Source organism: Corylus avellana, chromosome ca2 (genome assembly GCF_901000735.1).
Source record: "Corylus avellana chromosome ca2, CavTom2PMs-1.0".
In the NCBI taxonomy this organism is placed as follows: Eukaryota; Viridiplantae; Streptophyta; class Magnoliopsida; order Fagales; family Betulaceae; genus Corylus; species Corylus avellana.
Genome location: NC_081542.1, coordinates 25,789,724 through 25,808,143, shown reverse-complemented (window position 1 = coordinate 25,808,143; position 18,420 = coordinate 25,789,724). Strand labels below are relative to the sequence as shown.

At 35.6% G+C, this 18,420-nt stretch overlaps 2 protein-coding genes across 4 annotated transcripts; one reads left to right on the top strand and one right to left on the bottom strand.

The window, feature by feature from the left end:
• Positions 1 to 636: 636 nt before the first annotated feature.
• Positions 637 to 6,001, top strand: LOC132168679 (mannosyl-oligosaccharide 1,2-alpha-mannosidase MNS3). The gene is made up of 6 exons (XM_059579690.1): positions 637 to 970; positions 2,381 to 3,321; positions 3,654 to 3,915; positions 4,545 to 4,742; positions 4,948 to 5,096; positions 5,257 to 6,001. Exons 1-6 carry the CDS (start codon positions 890 to 892, stop codon positions 5,513 to 5,515), a joined length of 1,890 nt encoding a protein of 629 aa, XP_059435673.1. The 5' UTR covers positions 637 to 889; the 3' UTR covers positions 5,516 to 6,001.
• Positions 5,892 to 10,316, bottom strand: LOC132168677 (potassium channel KAT3-like). Of its 3 annotated transcripts, none has more exons than XM_059579687.1 (11): positions 9,467 to 10,316; positions 9,164 to 9,379; positions 8,912 to 9,067; positions 8,767 to 8,824; positions 8,354 to 8,671; positions 7,761 to 8,000; positions 7,576 to 7,674; positions 7,455 to 7,487; positions 7,180 to 7,365; positions 6,421 to 7,072; positions 5,892 to 6,224 (listed from the first exon to the last, which is right to left on the bottom strand). In XM_059579687.1, exons 1-11 carry the CDS (start codon positions 9,646 to 9,648, stop codon positions 6,064 to 6,066), a joined length of 2,301 nt encoding a protein of 766 aa, XP_059435670.1. In that variant the 5' UTR covers positions 9,649 to 10,316; the 3' UTR covers positions 5,892 to 6,063. The 3 variants fall into 3 exon arrangements, with proteins under 3 accessions (XP_059435670.1, XP_059435672.1, XP_059435671.1); XM_059579689.1 differs by having other exon boundaries at positions 5,892 to 6,206; positions 9,467 to 10,315; XM_059579688.1 differs by lacking the exon at positions 9,467 to 10,316 and having other exon boundaries at positions 9,164 to 9,453.
• Between the last annotated feature and the right edge of the window lie 8,104 nt (positions 10,317 to 18,420).

Here is an 18,420-nt window from a genome sequence, read left to right as displayed (position 1 = left end):
AGAGGTTGTCTTTTTAAATTAGTAAAAGCATTCCCAATGGAGGAGCCATATTTTTATGTAAAATGGCTTTTCAAAACTCACTTTTATCTAGTTTAGCTAAGTCATTTTTAAATGTCTCTACATTCGATTAGCTATATTTCTATCTATTCTATTAAAATATTATTAAAAGTAAGAAGAGTTTTGAGAAAAAAAGAACATGTGAGAGAAAAAATGGGAAAAAGAGAACATGCAGAGAAAAAGTAGGAAAAAATTTGGAAAAAAAGAGAAAACAGGTGAGATAAACAATGAAAAATAAATTAGCTCTCTTGAACAGTGTGGCTATATTTAGCTTTTTTTTTTTAACTATTCCAATCAAATATCTATTTTATATTTTCTTTTGGCTAATCCAATGTAGGGATTTTTTTAAACATTTGAAGAGTCATTTTAGATAAAAGTAACATTTGACTCTTTTATTTGGAATGCTATAACTAGATGGTATAAATGATTTATCTACTAAGATGAACTGTCATGTAAATTTCTAAAAAAATTATAATAAAAGTTCGGATGTCACAATCATTTTTATAAATAATATTAAAAAAAAAAAAGAAAAAAAAAAAAAAAAAAAAAAGGCTAAAACCTTAATGGTGAGAAGGTTCCGTATGAACACCTGGCCAACCTCAATTGACTTGGAATCGAAAGCCAAAGTCCGAACAACAGAGTTTCGAGCTCAAAGGCATTTTCCCGGGAATCGAATTCCGCGCTTTGAATTTCCTCTCTTTCTCGGGAAATTTTTATATCGGGATCCGGTCAAACCGATCCGAAATTCTCAGACAGTGAGTGCATCCGAGCCTCCGACGTAGAGCTGAGCGGAGCAGATCACGGAACCGCAGCCGGTGATCTGGATCCAGCTATGTCGTCGAAGCCTCTGCCTTACTCTATGAAAGATGTACACTACGACAACGCCAAGTTCCGCCACCGATCCTTCTTCAAGGTTTTGAGATCTCAGTTTCTTTTCGCGCTTCTTCTTGTTCGCTTTTGAATTCGGTTCATTCTTGGGATTTTCGAGTTTGGTTTATGATACTTATGTCAAATAATGGTGTATTATTAGCTTGAATTAAGACTTTCTGGTGTGGTAGTTAGTGACCTTTGATTTGTTCAAGTTTTGGTTATTGAATTGTGTATGTACGTTTCATAATTCGGTGCACATTGCATTTTCTAGAAATTGGAGTGAAATTGTTGTGGAATTGAAGTCAACTGCATTTGGAGATTGATAACATTTTAATTGTTCCGATTATTTGATAGCATTATTAGATTTGGAACACTATGTTGTAGCTCAGTATTAGGACTCAGCTCCTCTAAAGCGGAAGGGTGAGATGGGCCTAGGGTTCGGGTTTTTCTATTGAATTGTTATTGAAACTAATGATTATAAAGATTCATTGAAGCTAGATAAACCGTTACCAGGACTGTTTGGGATTGGCTGCTCCCCATTCAACGTAATTCATTTGTTGGTCTCAGCTAACAGTAACTTTGGTTTGATATGTCTGCATATACGATCAATGAATTATCAAGGCAAAAGAGATAACTTTTGAGGATTTTTTTTCTTCAACAAATGAGTAATGTTAGACGTCCTCCCCTCCCCATGTCCCCCTTGTGTCCCCTCAAAACTAATGTGACTTTTAAAATCATCAGTGAATTTGTGATAATCACTATTAGATTTTGATCCAATGCTAATTGTAAAAGCCATGTCAATTTTGGATGGACACAATGGAGTTATGGGAGGATGTCTAGCATTACTCTAAACAAATAGTATGTCTTGGAGTCTCATGTGAAAGTTTGTGCCATGGTGCTCCACCTCTTGTTTTTGTGATTTTGTGGACATGTTGCAGTTTCAAGTGTCAGTTAAAAAGTTTATATACTCGATTGTTGTTTTCAAAAATTAAGATTTGTTGATTGCAAAATAAATTTTAGAGCTATTAAAGAAGCTTCATTCTGTTAAGGAGAAAAATATCTTGAAAAAGAACAATTTAAAGTAATATGAAGTGAGTGTGGATGTAAATTTGCTTGTTATTGGCAAGAATAAAAGAGATGGCTAAAATCACAAACAGAGTTCCCAAATTAATCTGAGTTTCTCTGAACTTGATGTTACTTTATCTTTTCTCCCTTTTGTATAGTTTTGCAACGTTTTAATGTGTTATGCCAATGAGCTCTAGCTCAAGGAACACCTTCTCTAAATAAGAACAGGGTGGAGGGTAAATTTTGGGATTCAAGACCCATCAGGTTTGTTTGTAACTTATTAAAAAAAGTGAGTAATTATTGTTGTATCAATGGCTTTTCTAAGCGATTTTACATAGCAGATTCTTTGCTTGAATATCACTCTCAGTTATTTTATTTTGTTCTCCAGGTTATTACTCAGACCTTGTTCACTGGTAAAGTAAAGCGCGATTGTCAAAGTTGTAGTACAGGGAAGTTTTTAGTGTTACTACTGATATTTGGTTTAGCATATCTTATGCTTACACATACAAGTCCTGCCCATTCTGTAACTGATAGATTAAGTGTTAAGAATAATGAAGAGAATGTCGTCACAAATGGGGGCAGCAGATTGGGAAAATTTTTGAGAAGAGCACCAAGGCTTCCTCCTCGATTACCACCTGATGAGAAAAGTAGTAATAGTAGCGTTGGTCTTGAGACTGAGAAGCTAAAATGGATAGCAAGGCAAGAAAGTGTTAAGGAGGCTTTTGTTCATGCGTGGTCTGGCTATAAAGGATATGCAATGGGTAATGATGAGCTTATGCCAATGAGCAAGCGGGGAGTTGATGGGTTAGGAGGTCTTGGTGCTACTGTTGTGGATGCTCTTGACACTGCCATGATAATGGGTGCTAATGAAGTGGTCTCTGACGCAGGCTCATGGATTGAGAAGCACCTTTTAGATAGGATTACTAAGAAAGGTCAAGTCAATTTGTTCGAAACTACCATACGTGTTCTGGGTGGTCTTTTAAGTGCATATCATTTAAGCATTGGGGAAGGAGGGAGCAACTTGATAAACATGGGGCCTAAACCAACTGTTTATCTAGAAATCGCGAGGAACTTGGCTGATCGTCTCTTATCTGCTTTTACTTCCAGTCCATCTCCTATTCCCTTTAGTGATGTTATTCTACATGATTCCTCAGCACATGCAGCTCCTGATGGATTGAGTAGTACTTCAGAAGTTTCCACTTTACAGCTTGAGTTCAATTATCTCAGTGCCATTTCTGGTGATCCAAAGTACAGCATGGAAGCCATGAAGGTCTTGGAACATTTGAAGACTCTTCCAAAGGTAGAAGGATTGGTTCCTATCTACATTAGGTATTGACCTTGCATATTTCAGACTACTAGTGTCTTTTTTCTTTTGTTGTGGGGCTTCTTTTTTTTTTTTTTTCAGGGGGGGTTTAATATGCTTTGATTGAATTTACTTCACAAGAAACTACAAGAGTTTTTAAAATTACAATGAGCTGCCTCATTTTTAAGGGTTGTTTTTGGACAATAGAAAGATCTTTGCCTTTTTATTGAAGAAATGGTTTTATGAGCTCACTCTTTTGAATTCAAATTGATTCACCTTTAATCCATAATTTAATCATATTCTTATTTTCCTTTTCCCTTGATGACTATTTTTCTTATTTTCTATTTACTGAATGCAGCCCTCAATCTGGTGAATTTAGTGGAGAAAATATAAGACTAGGATCTCGTGGTGATAGTTACTATGAGTACCTACTCAAAGTGTCGCTTCAGCTGGGAAAAAGCCAAGATAGTAATTCAACTTATCTACATGATATGTATGAGGAAGCAATGAAGGGTGTTAGACACCTTCTTGTTCGGAAATCAATCCCAAATGGATTGGTTTTTGTTGGCGAATTACCTTTTGGACATAAGGGTGCTTTTAGTCCAAAAATGGATCACCTGGTATGCAATACTTCGTCTACTGCCTGATATTCACCTAGCTCAAATGTGCTAATCGTTGCTGGTCTCACTTAGTATATTCTTTGTAGTTCAACTATTAAGAAATGGCTGGTGAATTGGACATTACTGATGTTGCTCCACATTGGTTATGTTTGACTTACTTTTCTTGGAAGTTGCTCCATGTTGGTTGGTATGATTTAATTGGCTCAATTTAGCCTCATCAAAAGTCTTTGGAAGCCAGAACGGACTAACATGTAATTTGTGTATAGCAATCCATGTTGAAATTACAAGAGGAATAAAAATTTTCACCCAGATACAGGATGTACATTCTTTCCTCCTGGAACATAGCACATTAAGTGATACTAGATTTATACCAACTTTTAACCAGCAAAGATTACTGCATCGATAGCATGAAACTTAGTATTATATCTGATGAATAAAGATATGCTTGCAACTTATCGAATGTAGATATACTTAACCTTGTTCTAATTATTAATAAATGTATGTTTTATGTTGATGGTACCATGGGTAAAGGCAATTATGCCATTACAGTAATCTTCACAAAGACTCTTCTTTATCTCTTTTGGAAATAGTCCTTGTTGTAAATTGTTTTTACTGCTTTTTTTTTTCAGGTCTGTTTCTTGCCTGGTACTCTTGCGCTTGGTGCCACTAAAGGCATTACAAAGGAAAAAGCTATGAGCAACAATTTGCTTAAGTTTGAAGACCTGGAGAATCTGAAGCTTGCAGAGGATCTGGCCAAAACATGTTTTGAGATGTATTCTGTAACTTCTACCGGTCTTGCTCCAGAAATTGCTTACTTCCATACAGAGGTTAGTTGGATATGTATGACCTATGTGTCGGAAGCACTGATTCGGTGAATTAAGTATATATGTGCACCAAATTGAGTAATAATATTATTATTCTCCTCCGTTTAAAGTTGTTGTCATTTTTTGCTTTAATTTATTATCTTTATTCTTTCGTTTACTTTTTGCCTATGTTGTACGGGTATTTGACATCTTGCTCTGGTTGAAGCAGGAATTTTCTGAAGCAGGTCTAGATGGTGGGAACAAGAGTTCGAAATTCATAAACGACATTATAATCAAACATGCTGATCGTCATAATCTGTTGCGTCCTGAAACTGTAGAGTCGTTGTTTGTCTTGTTTCGTATCACTGAAGACCCAAAGTATGTTTTCCTTCTTTTTTTCTCATGCATTGCATTTTCTTGTATAATTCACGTTTTGTTGTCCAAATCTGACATACACGCAGAGACACACACATGGAGAGGGGGTGCCCCCTAAATTTATGCTGCTTTTAATTAATGATCAAATTGATGAGTTCTGCAGGTACCGCGAATGGGGTTGGCAGATCTTTGAAGCATTTGAGAAATACACAAGAGTTGATACTGGTGGATACAGTTCTCTGGATGATGTTACCTCAATCCCCCCTCATAGAAGAGACAAGATGGAGACCTTCTTTTTGGGCGAGACACTTAAGTATTTGTACTTGCTGTTTGGGGATAGCTCTGTTATTCCATTGGATAAGTTCGTCTTTAACACAGAAGCTCATCCTTTTCCCATCGAAGGCACTATTAAGAGGGAATGATACTCGTCACCTCAGAAGGATTCATGCGAATGAAAGCATGTATAAACTGATCAACTAAAGCATTTTCTTCCGGGCACAGACTGGATTGCTTTTGAGACTGACTGGTTTATCTTCTACATGGTCCTAATAGCATTTGCTGTTTCTAAAGGCAGTGAACCTGAACAGTCAGGTTATGAAAAAGTATAAGGATAGCTTAATTTGTTTCTTTTCATGTGCGGCGCATCAGCGATTAAATCTGCTTTCTTCTGTCATCCTCAGAAGCTTGGAGAAAGATATTTTCTTGGACATTCATATACTTGTGGAGCGACTATTTGATGTATTGTTGTAATGGATGTTTTGAGTAATTATTGGATGGGGCTTTGCCCATCAGAAAGTATTGAGTGAAATTCCACCTTTTTGTAATTGACTCCAGTTTTCCAGTGCTATTGCTGGCTATGGAGACTCAAAATCACCGACTGATGCAATCAAATTTTTGTTACCAACTTATTATACATTGCCTAAAAGTTACAAGTCGTCTGCATCTCTACATCATTGCCTTTGAATAATAATTAGGTCATATTGCAGCCCATACTTTCACACTCATTATGAAGGAGAAACAGATGATCACCATCTCGAATGACGTTGATGTCATCTATTTCTGCATTCTCCGCACTAATGACTTTTGTAGGTTTGTAGCCGCCGAACTTCTCACCTGCAGTTTCACAAGCCGCTGGGATAACAAGAGGATAAAGCTTGAGGAAGAAACTATGCATTCATTATAATAGTTTGTCAATCCCTGTTCAAGGTTGAGTTTTCCTTTCAATTTCGGCTTTGCTTGCATTGTTATTGTGTCTATTCAAAATTTATTAAGCTAATAATTATAATTCTCAATTTTCAGTTTTACTTCAAGTCCAAACAAAGCTTACCAGCTATTTTGAGCAGCTCTTCTATTGAATCAGGTAAGATAATTAGCCTCCCAAGCTGCCTCTGTGACGTACTATTGTGTTGAAGCTTCATGTGGATGGTGACTCTCTTCTTGATCATTTTAGTCACTCCTGCATCAGTGGGACAACAAAATCTGCTTGGATAGGAGTTTGTGGGTTCCTTTTTTAAGTGGGAGTCAACAGATTGGGGGCCTTTTCTTCTGTGTATTCTTTGACTATACATGCTGGTGTCATCGGATGCTGGCTCGATTAAATCTATTCTGTGTTCATCTGATTTTCTTCTATTTTCAGAACTCAGTGAGAGGTCATGCACGTTCTTGTTCTCTTGCTGTTGGGCTAGAGCTTTTGGTGTCCATCCACTGGCATCTTGTTTGTTTACATTTACGCCACCTTCCAGCAGAATACTAACCATCTCAAGATGCCCGTCGTGATCAGCCATCGTATTTAAATCCACTGCCGATCTGCTACAAGTCTTGATTTTGTCTGTTTCACTCTTTTCTGTAGCCTCTGGTCCTGGGAAATGTAAGTCCATTACTTCCTGCATCGACGGATACCCTTCGGGTGAGCAGCTTCCTCTAAGCCCCGGATCTTTCTGTGCGTTTTCAAACCCTAAGCTTTCTTGCCCTTTCAGTTTCTGTTGATATGAAGCATCGGTTGTCAGTTATTTGTTTGGGCAAAAGAAGGACAAATCTCATAAAATATTTGTTTTTTCTCAATTAGTATGACTAATATTGTACCTACTTGGAAAAGATTGTTCACAACTTTGTGCCCATCCTCCGGATTAGCTTGTATAGCGTTCATCAGTGAAGTTCTGCCGAGTCTGAGTATTTGAGAAATCTTAGTCGTCCGAACAGTAAAACGTTGTGGCCTAGAATACATGACTTCAAACTCTCCAAACGATTCTTCTGCATTTGCCTCTCCATGAACCTGGTCAATGTCCGAATATGAAGTTAGAATTACCTTTTTGTCCTTTGTTCGAAATAGACTGTTAAAACTTTCAAAATTACACAACGTACCTTTTCACACCCATCAATATTGCGCAGGAAACGCTGCAGCAGCAACCACGAAATGTTAGTAGGTAGGCTTTCTTTAGAAGTTTTGGATGCTATATGTAACGGAAGACTAAAATCAGCTTACCACCACGCCTGAGACCAGTACATAAAGATCTGTTGGAGCCTCATTCTGCAGAATTACATTTTCATTGGGTGGAAAATACTCGGCCTCCATTTCTGAAACCTTGTTATGAGAAAAGTAGATGGAATTAGCATCTTGTGAATGAGAATGTACTCGAGTCTATTAGGGCATGTGAAGAATATTATTACCAATTGGAAAAGGAAGTCATGAGAAACCCCTTCGAAGAGAGGGACATTTTGAACAATGGGGAGGAAGAGATGGTGTGCGATGCTTGAACGGATAGCTTTTGGTAGGCCATTTAAGGTCTCTTGTTGATTCAATCCTTGTGTTTTGAACTTGAGACATATGTGTGACAACATCTGATCCTGTATGGGACGGGGCAAATGATTTCTTGTTGCAAATTCTGAAGCAGCTCTGACTGTGTCTCTCTGTAGAAAACCAATGCAAGCTTCTTTAGCATGCTACTCCCAGGCCCGAGAAATCCCCCCTTTCTTTTGAATAAAATATAATTTCGTAATCGAATAAATGTTATTTAGTATGCTGCTATACTACTACCATATAATTGGGATAACGTGACAGTGAAAATCAACTCTTGATTTTGTTTTTTTAATGTTGATAAAAAATGTGGGGTAGACAGGATATTTTTCAAGAAAACTTTCAATGCCCCCAAAGTAATGGGGCCTTTAGAATATTCTAGCTACTACTTGAACTATGAAGTTGTTTAGGAGGTGAAAAAATCAATTGGAGCAATAATGAGAGGCATTAAGGAAAGACGACGTACGAAGTTTCTGGTGCGGCTTGTCCAGTGGACAACAAGGTTGGTCATGTTTCCAATGAGGTAAGAAGTCAATCCCAAGTTGAAGAGCATGTAAAAGATATCAAAGAGCATCTCTCTGGGGTTTTCAGCATGCAAGTCCCCATAACCGGTGGTTGTCAATGTTGTGATAGACCAGTAAAGAGCAGTTACGTATCTATCCCAAAGGCTATCTTGTTTGAAATTCGGGTTTACTGCACCAATCCATGTTCTCTTTGGATCAGGGTATCTGTCTGCAATCAGATAGTTTATGCATCCAGCAAAGTGTACAGCATACAGGGTTACCTGAGATCCACCAGAATGGTTAATCATCCAAATCACTTTGATGGGATCTTTAGAAAGGAGAGAATATATATAGTATGAGTTGGTGGGTGGCTTACAGAAATGAGCTTTATGCACCGCGTCCAGAAATAATTGAATCGAATGTCCTTCTCAAGTCTGAAGGAAAGGAAACTGGCTGGTTAGTATTATGATGTTTCTTCCACCACAACAATTGTGAGATTTGTTAAGAATATGGTGATGGACCTTGCAAACAGAGAGCTGACTCGTCTGAGACGCCAGAGTCTGAGCATGTTGAGTATTTTAAACCCGAGTTCACCGCTATGATTTGTGAACAGGAGGCTGATGGACTGAATTGGTGCGGTGGAACAGACATCAAAAATAAACCAGGTAGATATGTACCTGAAAGTTGGGAGGGAGGACAGAATTGTTGATTCTTGTCGAACTCATGAAATAAGTTGATGAGCAAATGCTGCAAAAGAATATTTATATATTCACCTGACTGCGATTTTCTTGGGGTTGTCGATAAGAAGATAGGATTGGCTGTCGAGATATGCAACAAAGAAGGTGAGAACGATGTCAATGGCAAAGAAGCCATTGACAATGTTGTCGAAGACAAAGAGCGCATCTTGCTTGTAAGGCAGAAATGCAAACTCGAAAGGGCAAATCCAGGCGGAGTAAATGACCAGAACAACAAGCAGCATCTGCCAAGCCCTGAAAAAATGAGACCACCATGAGAGAATTGCAGCAGCTACATTATACAAAAAAATATCTGAGTCAAAGTGTGGCAAAGGTCATCACCTATAGCGGGGACTGAAAGGCGAAATTATATGTCGTCGAAGCTTATTTTCCTGGTTGATTCTGGCTCCAAGTGATGGTAAGAGATCATTACTAGAGAAGAAGCTGCCACCAACAGCACTCTCCATATGAAGTCCATCGGTACAGAACCGGTTGAAGAAGCTTTTTGCACAAGAAAACGACATTTTTTTTTTTTTTTGGTGATTTTTGAATTCCTCAAAAGGGTACAGTAGTGAGTGTTAAAACTCTTCCGCAGGGGTAAAGCGAGCCTCCGGGAACGGTTATAAATAGTACTGAGGTTGGTGGCTTTCTTCTTTTTTTTGTCGCTTTTCTCTTCCTATGCTTATGACAATATTTGTTTTAACGACTATATATGCAGGAAGCTTATGCAGCATCTAGTGCGTCATTAACGTCTGAAAAGAAAAGTAGCAAAAAAGTTGAAGGGAGAATTTTCCTTCCTGTTTGAGCAAGAAAGGTAAATCAAGAAGCAGGCGATCGATACAACAGACAAATGCGAGAGGAGAAGAACTACTGCAGGAAAGTGGCAGACACACCAGACTCTCTGTAATGCAGTTGCAGAGATAAGAGGGCAAAGAAAATGGTAATGGTGCTTTCTTGTTGTGTTAATGGTGGTTGTGGGAAATCCATCATATATATGAACATGTGGAGTCGTGAATGGATTATATAGACAAAGGCTCTGCAGGATGGATGGATTTGAGTGAAAATATATGGTGTTTTCACTTCAATATCCAGAATTGGACCAGGCACTCGTGGGGCCCAACTTATGGATGCCACATAGACAAATGGAAGGTTTTCTTAGACAAGTTCACACGTATGAATGGTCAAAACTATGTTTCTATTTTACAATTATCTCACAATGCTATACGACCGTCCTTAAATCCTTTCTTACAAAAATTTTAAAGTTGGTAAGAATTGTCAAGACATCATTGTGAACATAACTCAAATTCCTAGAAAGTGCTTAGGTTGTTCTTTTATGCCATGCAATCACAACCATACGTGTGAGATTGATTCCCGCCATATATCTACCATCTCTCTCTCTCTCTCTCTCTCTCTCTCCGTGTGCTGTGTGTGTGTGTGTTTGACCCGTTTGGTATATATCCGCGGACCTCTTAAAGAGTTACTGATTTTCAACGACTAGTTGTTTGTGTGGCCCAGATCTTTTATGATTATCCCTTGCTTAATGATTATTCCAAAATTCCAGAGTGTTTTAGATGAACACCGTACCCAATTGAAGGGTCGAGGTTATCTCTTAAATTACTTAATATAATGATTCCAAAATTCCAAAGTCTTTTATCTTTTCCCAGATTGATGTTACTAACTAATGATCATTTAGAATGATTACACTGCTGCAAAGCAAAAAGCAGCTTAGCGAAGAATTTGGGAGATTGGATTGTGGAGGGATTCCTGAAAGCAGAGAAATTGGAAGAAAGCTGTAACGAAAGAAAAGAAACCACCACCTCAAAAAAGTTTTGTCTTCTATTTCGACACGTGCCCAGAGAAGTCCCATGGCCATGGATGATGGATCGAATCCTTCAAGAATCTTTTCCCAGTGATAATGGAGTGACAGATTATGATTCCCACTAGCCCAAATTCATAGACAGCAGCTAAAAGAATGAATGAAGACAGCTAAATTATTGTACGTCTGCCTGCCATTTCTGCAACTCTGCAGTCTTTTAACGAGGTTCGGTGGTTTCTGCAAATTGTTATTTTAAATCTTCTAAATATTATTTTTTATAATATTACTGAAAATGTCAAAGTCTAATAAATATTTTAATTAATTAATTAATTAAAATAAAAAAACTTTAAAATAATTGGCTTTCTGATTGCAGAGAAGGGCCACCTCCCACCTGGTCGTATTCATGTAATGTAAGCCAACCTTCCCGGAACAAGGACGACATGCAGATACGCTAAAATCTTTGCACCACTAAAAGCACGTGCACTCCCCGCCAAAACCAAAAGAGGAAAAGGGCAAAAAAGGAAAAAATGAACAGTAGGTGCACAACACAACATGTGCCGTTGGGTTTGGGTTGGGTGGTTTGGTTTGGAATTGGGTTTGGTTTGGGTTTAGTTAGGCTAAAACCCCCTCCACTCATTTTTATTCTTTATGTTTTTTTCTTTGACAAAATTATAAAAATCTCTGGCATTTTTAGTTACGGAACTTCAACTTGCGTTAGGTTTGAGACTTTGAGTCTTATGTTAAAGGTATTGATATAACTTATAAGATGGTATAGATTAATCTTAGTTCAACTAATTTAATTAAACAGATCAAATCACTTAACTCTAACTTATTAATTTCGTATTGATGAGTTCATATCGTGTTCGCAAATCATATCAAAAATTGACAGCTCTAATGTTACCTGTCGAATTATTTAGGTGGTGTCGAGATATGGATATAAATAAGTCAATCTTAATTTGACCAATTTAATTAAACAAGTCAAACCCTTTAATCTTAACCCGTTAATTTTGTATTGAATTCGTGTCGGATTTACGATCGTATCAAAAATTTCTATCCCTACTTTCACATATAATTTAGCAAAAAAATTATCAATTTTTAGCAGGGAAAAAAATTATTTACCAGAATAAGTTTTAGTTAGTTAACTGTGAATGCTTAACAAAAAAAAAAAAAAAAAATTGAAAATTCATTTGAGTTTGTTAGGAATCCTCAAGAGCCCCGTGGCTCTGAGGGAGGCTGGAATAACGTGGACACGCGGCTAAGAGTGAGACAAATCTCCTCCTCTTCTTCTCCCCTCTCACACAATTTTAAAGCAATGGTTGAGCTTGTCACGTAGCAGCCCCCACACGGGAAAAAAGATGCATTGCCTCATGAATGTTGTGAAAGAAAAGAATGATGTGGCACTTTCATTTTATTATTATTATTATTATTATTATTATTATTATTATTAAATTATCACTTATTTTAAAATTATTTAAATATAATAATCAAGTCAAACCTAATTTTCCAACTCTTCAAGAATATTCGGGAGTCATAAGGGAACCTCATTTGCCGACCACCAAAGATCCAAATAATATTCCCTAACCCAATCTAAAATTAAAGAAAAAGAAATTTCTTTTTCTTTTTCTTTTCAAAAAAATCTCATTAGTGATACCTCATTTTTAACCTTTCACATACGTATAGTGACGTTTCAAAAACGGGTGGTCAAAAAAAGTTTTTTTTTTTAGTTAAATTTTTATGGGAAAAGTAATGAGAAATGTTAGGTATTTTTTTAATTTTATGTAAATATTTTTTTTTTAAAATCAAGTGAGAAAAATAAGAGTCAATTTTATTTTTATTTTTTAAAAAAATAATATTCACGTAAGACCATAAAAACACTTTAACATTTTTTAAAACAAATATTACAAGTTGACACAGAAATGGAGGATAAAAGATAATCCACGATTAGCATTAGATAACACCGAGAAGTGAACACCAAATCTATTATTGCCGGTTGACTGAAAAGAAAAGATAAAGTTTTATAAAGCTACTTTTACTTTGATTATGTTCAGAAAGTGGGGGCTAAAATAAAAATAAATAAATAAGATTTCTGTTATATGTTCTTCCTCTATCTAGAACTTGTTTGTTAATGGGTTTTGGATTTTTTTTTTTTTTTTTTTTGGAAAAAAAGAAAAGAAAAGTGTTTTGATGTGATATAAATGTGAAAACAAATTTATTTGAAAAAAAAATAGTATTTTGTGTTTCAATTGTTTATTAATAATGTCTTTCATTTGAAAACATAAAACAGAACAAAATCGTTAACAAACATGGTTCTAAATTTTTCTTAAGCATGAGATTAAACTACTTAAACGCATAAATAGGCTCAAAAATTGTTGAGGTTATCTCACATCGGTTATAAAAAGGGCTGGTGGTCACTTTATAAGTGTGAGGGAAAGCCTCACCTCTTGAGCTAGCTTTTAGAGTTGAGAGAGGTGCAAAATCACCCAACAAAAATAAATCTTGGACACATTATTAAATCATCATTTATTCCAAAAGCTTAAGCAAATAAGAAAAAATGAATTTAATCATTTAAACGATCAAATGCATGCAACTTTTTTTTTAAAAAAAAAAGATGAAGAGATGAAGAAGAAGAAATTAAAGTTTCTGGTGATGGTTGGAAGGCCACGGGCAAAGATGGAGGCAGGTGGTCCTGTAAAACGACGGTTCATCATGAGAATGCACCAACTTTCCATAGCTTCTCAATCAATCATGTGGTCCTTTATTGTGTTTAACTAATCTCATGACTACTTGGAAAAGTAGGGAACTTGTGAAGCATATATCAAATTTAGGTCCCCAATTAATGGCGATGGATCAAATCTTGTATGCCATCCTTTAGAGCTAGCCTTTAATAGTTGATCTTTTGGCATTTTCCCAACCAAGAGTGTTTTTGGGATTATATTAATCGATTGGTGGCTATCATCATCTAGATTAAATAAAATTTCAAGCTATTTAGTCAATGAAAATCATGTTTTGATCCCAAAAAATTTGATTATGGTCCATAATGACAAGAACCCAACAAGGATTAGTTTGAATTCCGAGGAATAGGATCATCACTGTTGGATCAAACATTTGTTCGACTATCTTATTTTTTTATGGCATTTAAAATCACACCCTACAATGTATATTCTAAGAGTCATCCTTGTGAGCACAGCAACACTGTTGCACCTCAACAATCTCTATTTCATGGTTTAAATTAATTAAAATTTTATAAATCTAATGATATATATGTTACCGTATAATAAAACCTTAATTTGAGTGTATAATAAATTCACTTTATTTCAAGTGAAATGGAGAGGTCTGGCTCAATTCAAAATGTTTGGAACTAGGAAAGGAAAGTAAAAATGCTGCTAATAATGTTTAGGTATAACTCAAAGTTCTTCATGCTCATGAAGGGTGGTGTATACAAATACATTCATTAGAAACTCCAACTAGAAATTAATTTCTTGATATTAATGCTCTCCAAGAGTTTTTGCACAGGAATTACTTTATGCACTCTATCCAAATTCCAGAGACACGAGTTTGTCCAAATTCCAGACAAATCTCCAGCTTCTTGTTGCACAATTCTTATGCCGGTAATCTTTTATACGACTCATGAATTTAATATGAACCTAACACAAAATTAAAGGGTTAAAAATGAGGAATCTAACTCATTTAATTAGATGAGTTGGGTAATGATTGACCTATTATACACATGCCTCGACATGCGACATATGACTGACAATTTTTTACATGACCTGCAAACCCGACACAAACCCAATACAAAATTAGAGTGTTAAGATTAATGAGTTTGACTTGTTTAATTAAATTGGTCGGTTTACGATTGACCTATTATACACATACCTCGACACGACCTGAATTCGATACGCGACATAATGGCTGATAATGTTTTACACAACTCATGCATCCGACACAAACTCAATACAAATTAGAGGGTTAGGGTTGATGGCTTTAACCTATTTAATTTAATCAGTCAGGTAATAGTTAATTAACTTATATAGTTTTATACTTATATTTCAACACGACTTAAACCCAACACGCGAACATGAATTGTCACCCGTTAATTGGGGCTTTACAGCACACCCTTTGGACATCTCTCTGCACGTGTAGGGCGCATGATATATAAATATGTGAGTGGGTTTTGGTTCACATGGAAAACTGTGTGAGTTGGTCAACTTGGCAATAACCAAAAAGCATGTCACAAGACACAAAGCAGATATGGTTTTACTTTTTAAGATGGGTCAAATATATACCACTCTCTATCAAAACCTCATGATATCTCCCAATTCAGTTACCCCTCTGCCCTACCTACTAATCAAACTCAGGGTCATTACCACTCCATGGGAACAAAGAAAAAAAAAATATGCATGTGCTTTCATGGCTAGGGTTGGGTTCTTTTATGGCACAGACATTCTGATATTAGTTTGGTAAACTATTATATAATTGGGATGACGTGACAATAAAATTTATTCTCTTTTTATTTTTATTTTTTTTTAACAAGAACTGATTCAATGACTGATTTTCATTATCGCGTCTTCCCAATTATATGGCAGTCTACTAAATAATATTAGTGAAGTTGTTTTTGTAGGGTGTGGCACCATGGCAATAGTATGATCATATAATTGTGGGTTGGACAATAAGCTAGCCTTTAAGAAGACTCTGACCACAACATATTAATTCCAAAGTAAGCACCAATATTAAGCTTTTCATGGGGGACAAATAAACCTAATTTGGTGGGTTTAACTCATATCAGTATCATCCCAAGTTTGGATATGGAAAACAATTTTCATACAAACAAAAAAGGTCACAAAATTTTCATACCAAATAATATGGAAACGTTCTCATCAAGACACACCAAAACATAAGGGTTCATCTCTACATTGCATGTGCAAATCCCATTTGCACATCATTATGTAAGAATATTTTGTAAATTTGTTTAATTATAATATGTTTAGTGGGACTTAAATAAATTAAGTACTTAAAACTCATTGAAATGAGTTGATTTTATATATATATATATATGATCAACAAATTAAGACTAATAAAACTATATAGATGGCAATCATCTATCTTAATAATCATTGATTTGATGACTGTTTTTAGATAGAACCCAATGGGAATGAACTTGACATAAAGGAACTTAAGTTTTATCCTTGCTTTATATTTTGGATAACATCATCTCATGCGTGGCCGGTTCTTTGTCTGGTTTAGTTTATCAAACCCAATTTCCCAATTAATTGTGTGAAACCAACAAACAAATCCCCATCCGATCGAATTCAGTACAAAATTGATGGGAAGCCTTCTTTTCCAACCATTATCATTGATTAGATAGGCAACTTTAGTTGGCCCAATTGTCTTTAACGGCTTAATTTGTCCTACGTCAAGAATCAACCAAGCCTCTTGGAAAAAAGTTTTTTTTTTTAATAGCAACAAATATAGCTATGAAAATTTGAGATGATCGATTTCATGATTTAGATTAGATTTTATAAATTTAATGGTATACGTCTAAATGCATGACGTGATACTAGGTACACTATTAAATGCAACAAAACAAAATCTGAACCTTTAAATGTATGTTATCCATTAATTTCACATATATTCCATTAAAACATGCTTTGTTTAAGATTATAACCGGCGAAAAGTGTGGAGAACAATCCATATATAATGATGTGATGCATGCATTTATGTTTTAGAACCAACTATAGCACATAAAATATACATATAAAAAAAAAATAGAAAAGCAGCATATAGTGGTATGGAATTAATTTTGTAGATTAATGCTATTAATTCTTCATGCCGACATTAAAAATCACTTAAAACACGTCATATCAACAAGTGTAAAATTAGTGTAAAAGTATAATGTAAAAAGTAGCATTACTCAATTTTGTAACTTTCTGCTTATATATATATTACCTAAAAGGCTAAACTCACCATTGCGGGAGCACATGCAATGCAAAGTAAGCTCCTTAACGGACAAACAATTACAATCTTGAGAATAAAACAATAATTACCCTTATATATAAGAGTAAAGTTACTCTTCACACCTAATATTTATCACACTCATATTCACATACATCAGCTGAAGTACAATATTTTAAATGGGTTTTTATGTTAGTTACTTCAAAAAAATAGTATTGTTAGTTACTTAAAACACGTAATATCAGTCGATGTGAAATGAGTATAAAGAATAACATTACGCTTACTCTATATATATAAAGACATCATAACCAATAGCAAAACGACAAAATCTTTGACATCATGTTGCTCTTAAACTCGAGTTGACGAGTTAGTTCATTTGTTAGTTGAGTAGTATTACTACTCTTCACATTAATTTAACATTAGTTGACGTAGCGTGTTTTAAGTTATTTTTTTATGCCTGTCACTAAAAAAAAAACCCCATTAATCACTTAAAACATATCACATCAACTAATATAAATCCCGTGCTTGTAAGAGTAGCATTAATCTTGGTCCGTACGTAGGTAGTTTTATTCCTACTTGATTCTTCCATGGAAAAGACGCCAAATATCTTCCCCACCACAAAGTGATTGGCCAGCGCAGCCCATTAACTTTGATTGATCGAGGACATCGGGACCAATATTGATAACTTACACAAAAGGAAAATCTTCTAACAATGCGGTGGTTGCATGTACGTTAAGTGTGCCTTTTTCCAATCACCCCATACACATGCTATGCCTATGGCCATATTTCTGGTCCACACTTTGAGTGGTAGGGAGCTAATACTTATCCCTTTATAAAGACCTCAAAATACCATTGAGGGCCATGGCTAGGTCAATGGCCTCAAGGCAATCCGTCCCTACGTGGTTAGGTAAACATTAGGACATGGGTTTAACTCCCGCAATGAAAACTCTCATTTCATTTAGTGTAAATTATCTTGGCTTCCACTAATATCCTCATGGGTCTAAGTCAGCGTTTGCAATTTCCACGTTATAAAACCCTCTTGTCATTGATTTCTAGGGACTCCAAATTCTCAGTAACATTATTACGCATCTACAAAATTAGACGGCTCATCTTTGTAGGAGACCAAATATGGTCCTTTTGTTGCCCTAAAAATCATATTCTTTAGCTGATAATGAAATGAGCTAGCTTGACATTCTATTCAAAAAACATTCTCTTTCCTTTTTAGTTGAGTAAGCTAGTTAATTTGTCCAAACTTGGCCATGACAAAAACATGATGTTGGGAGATAAAGAAGAGTACATTAATATACATAATTAAACACAACTCTAGCCTAAAACATAAGCTAATGGGCTAATTAAGGTCCACTTAAGTATATTAAGCATTTTTTTCTTTTATATTTTCTCAATGTAGGACACAACACTCACAAGTGCACTCACAATACATGACATGGCTAATTCTATTCCCATATCCTTATCCACTCTTTTTGTAAGGACTAAAGAAAGTTGGTTAAGTTAATCTTACTTATTGAAA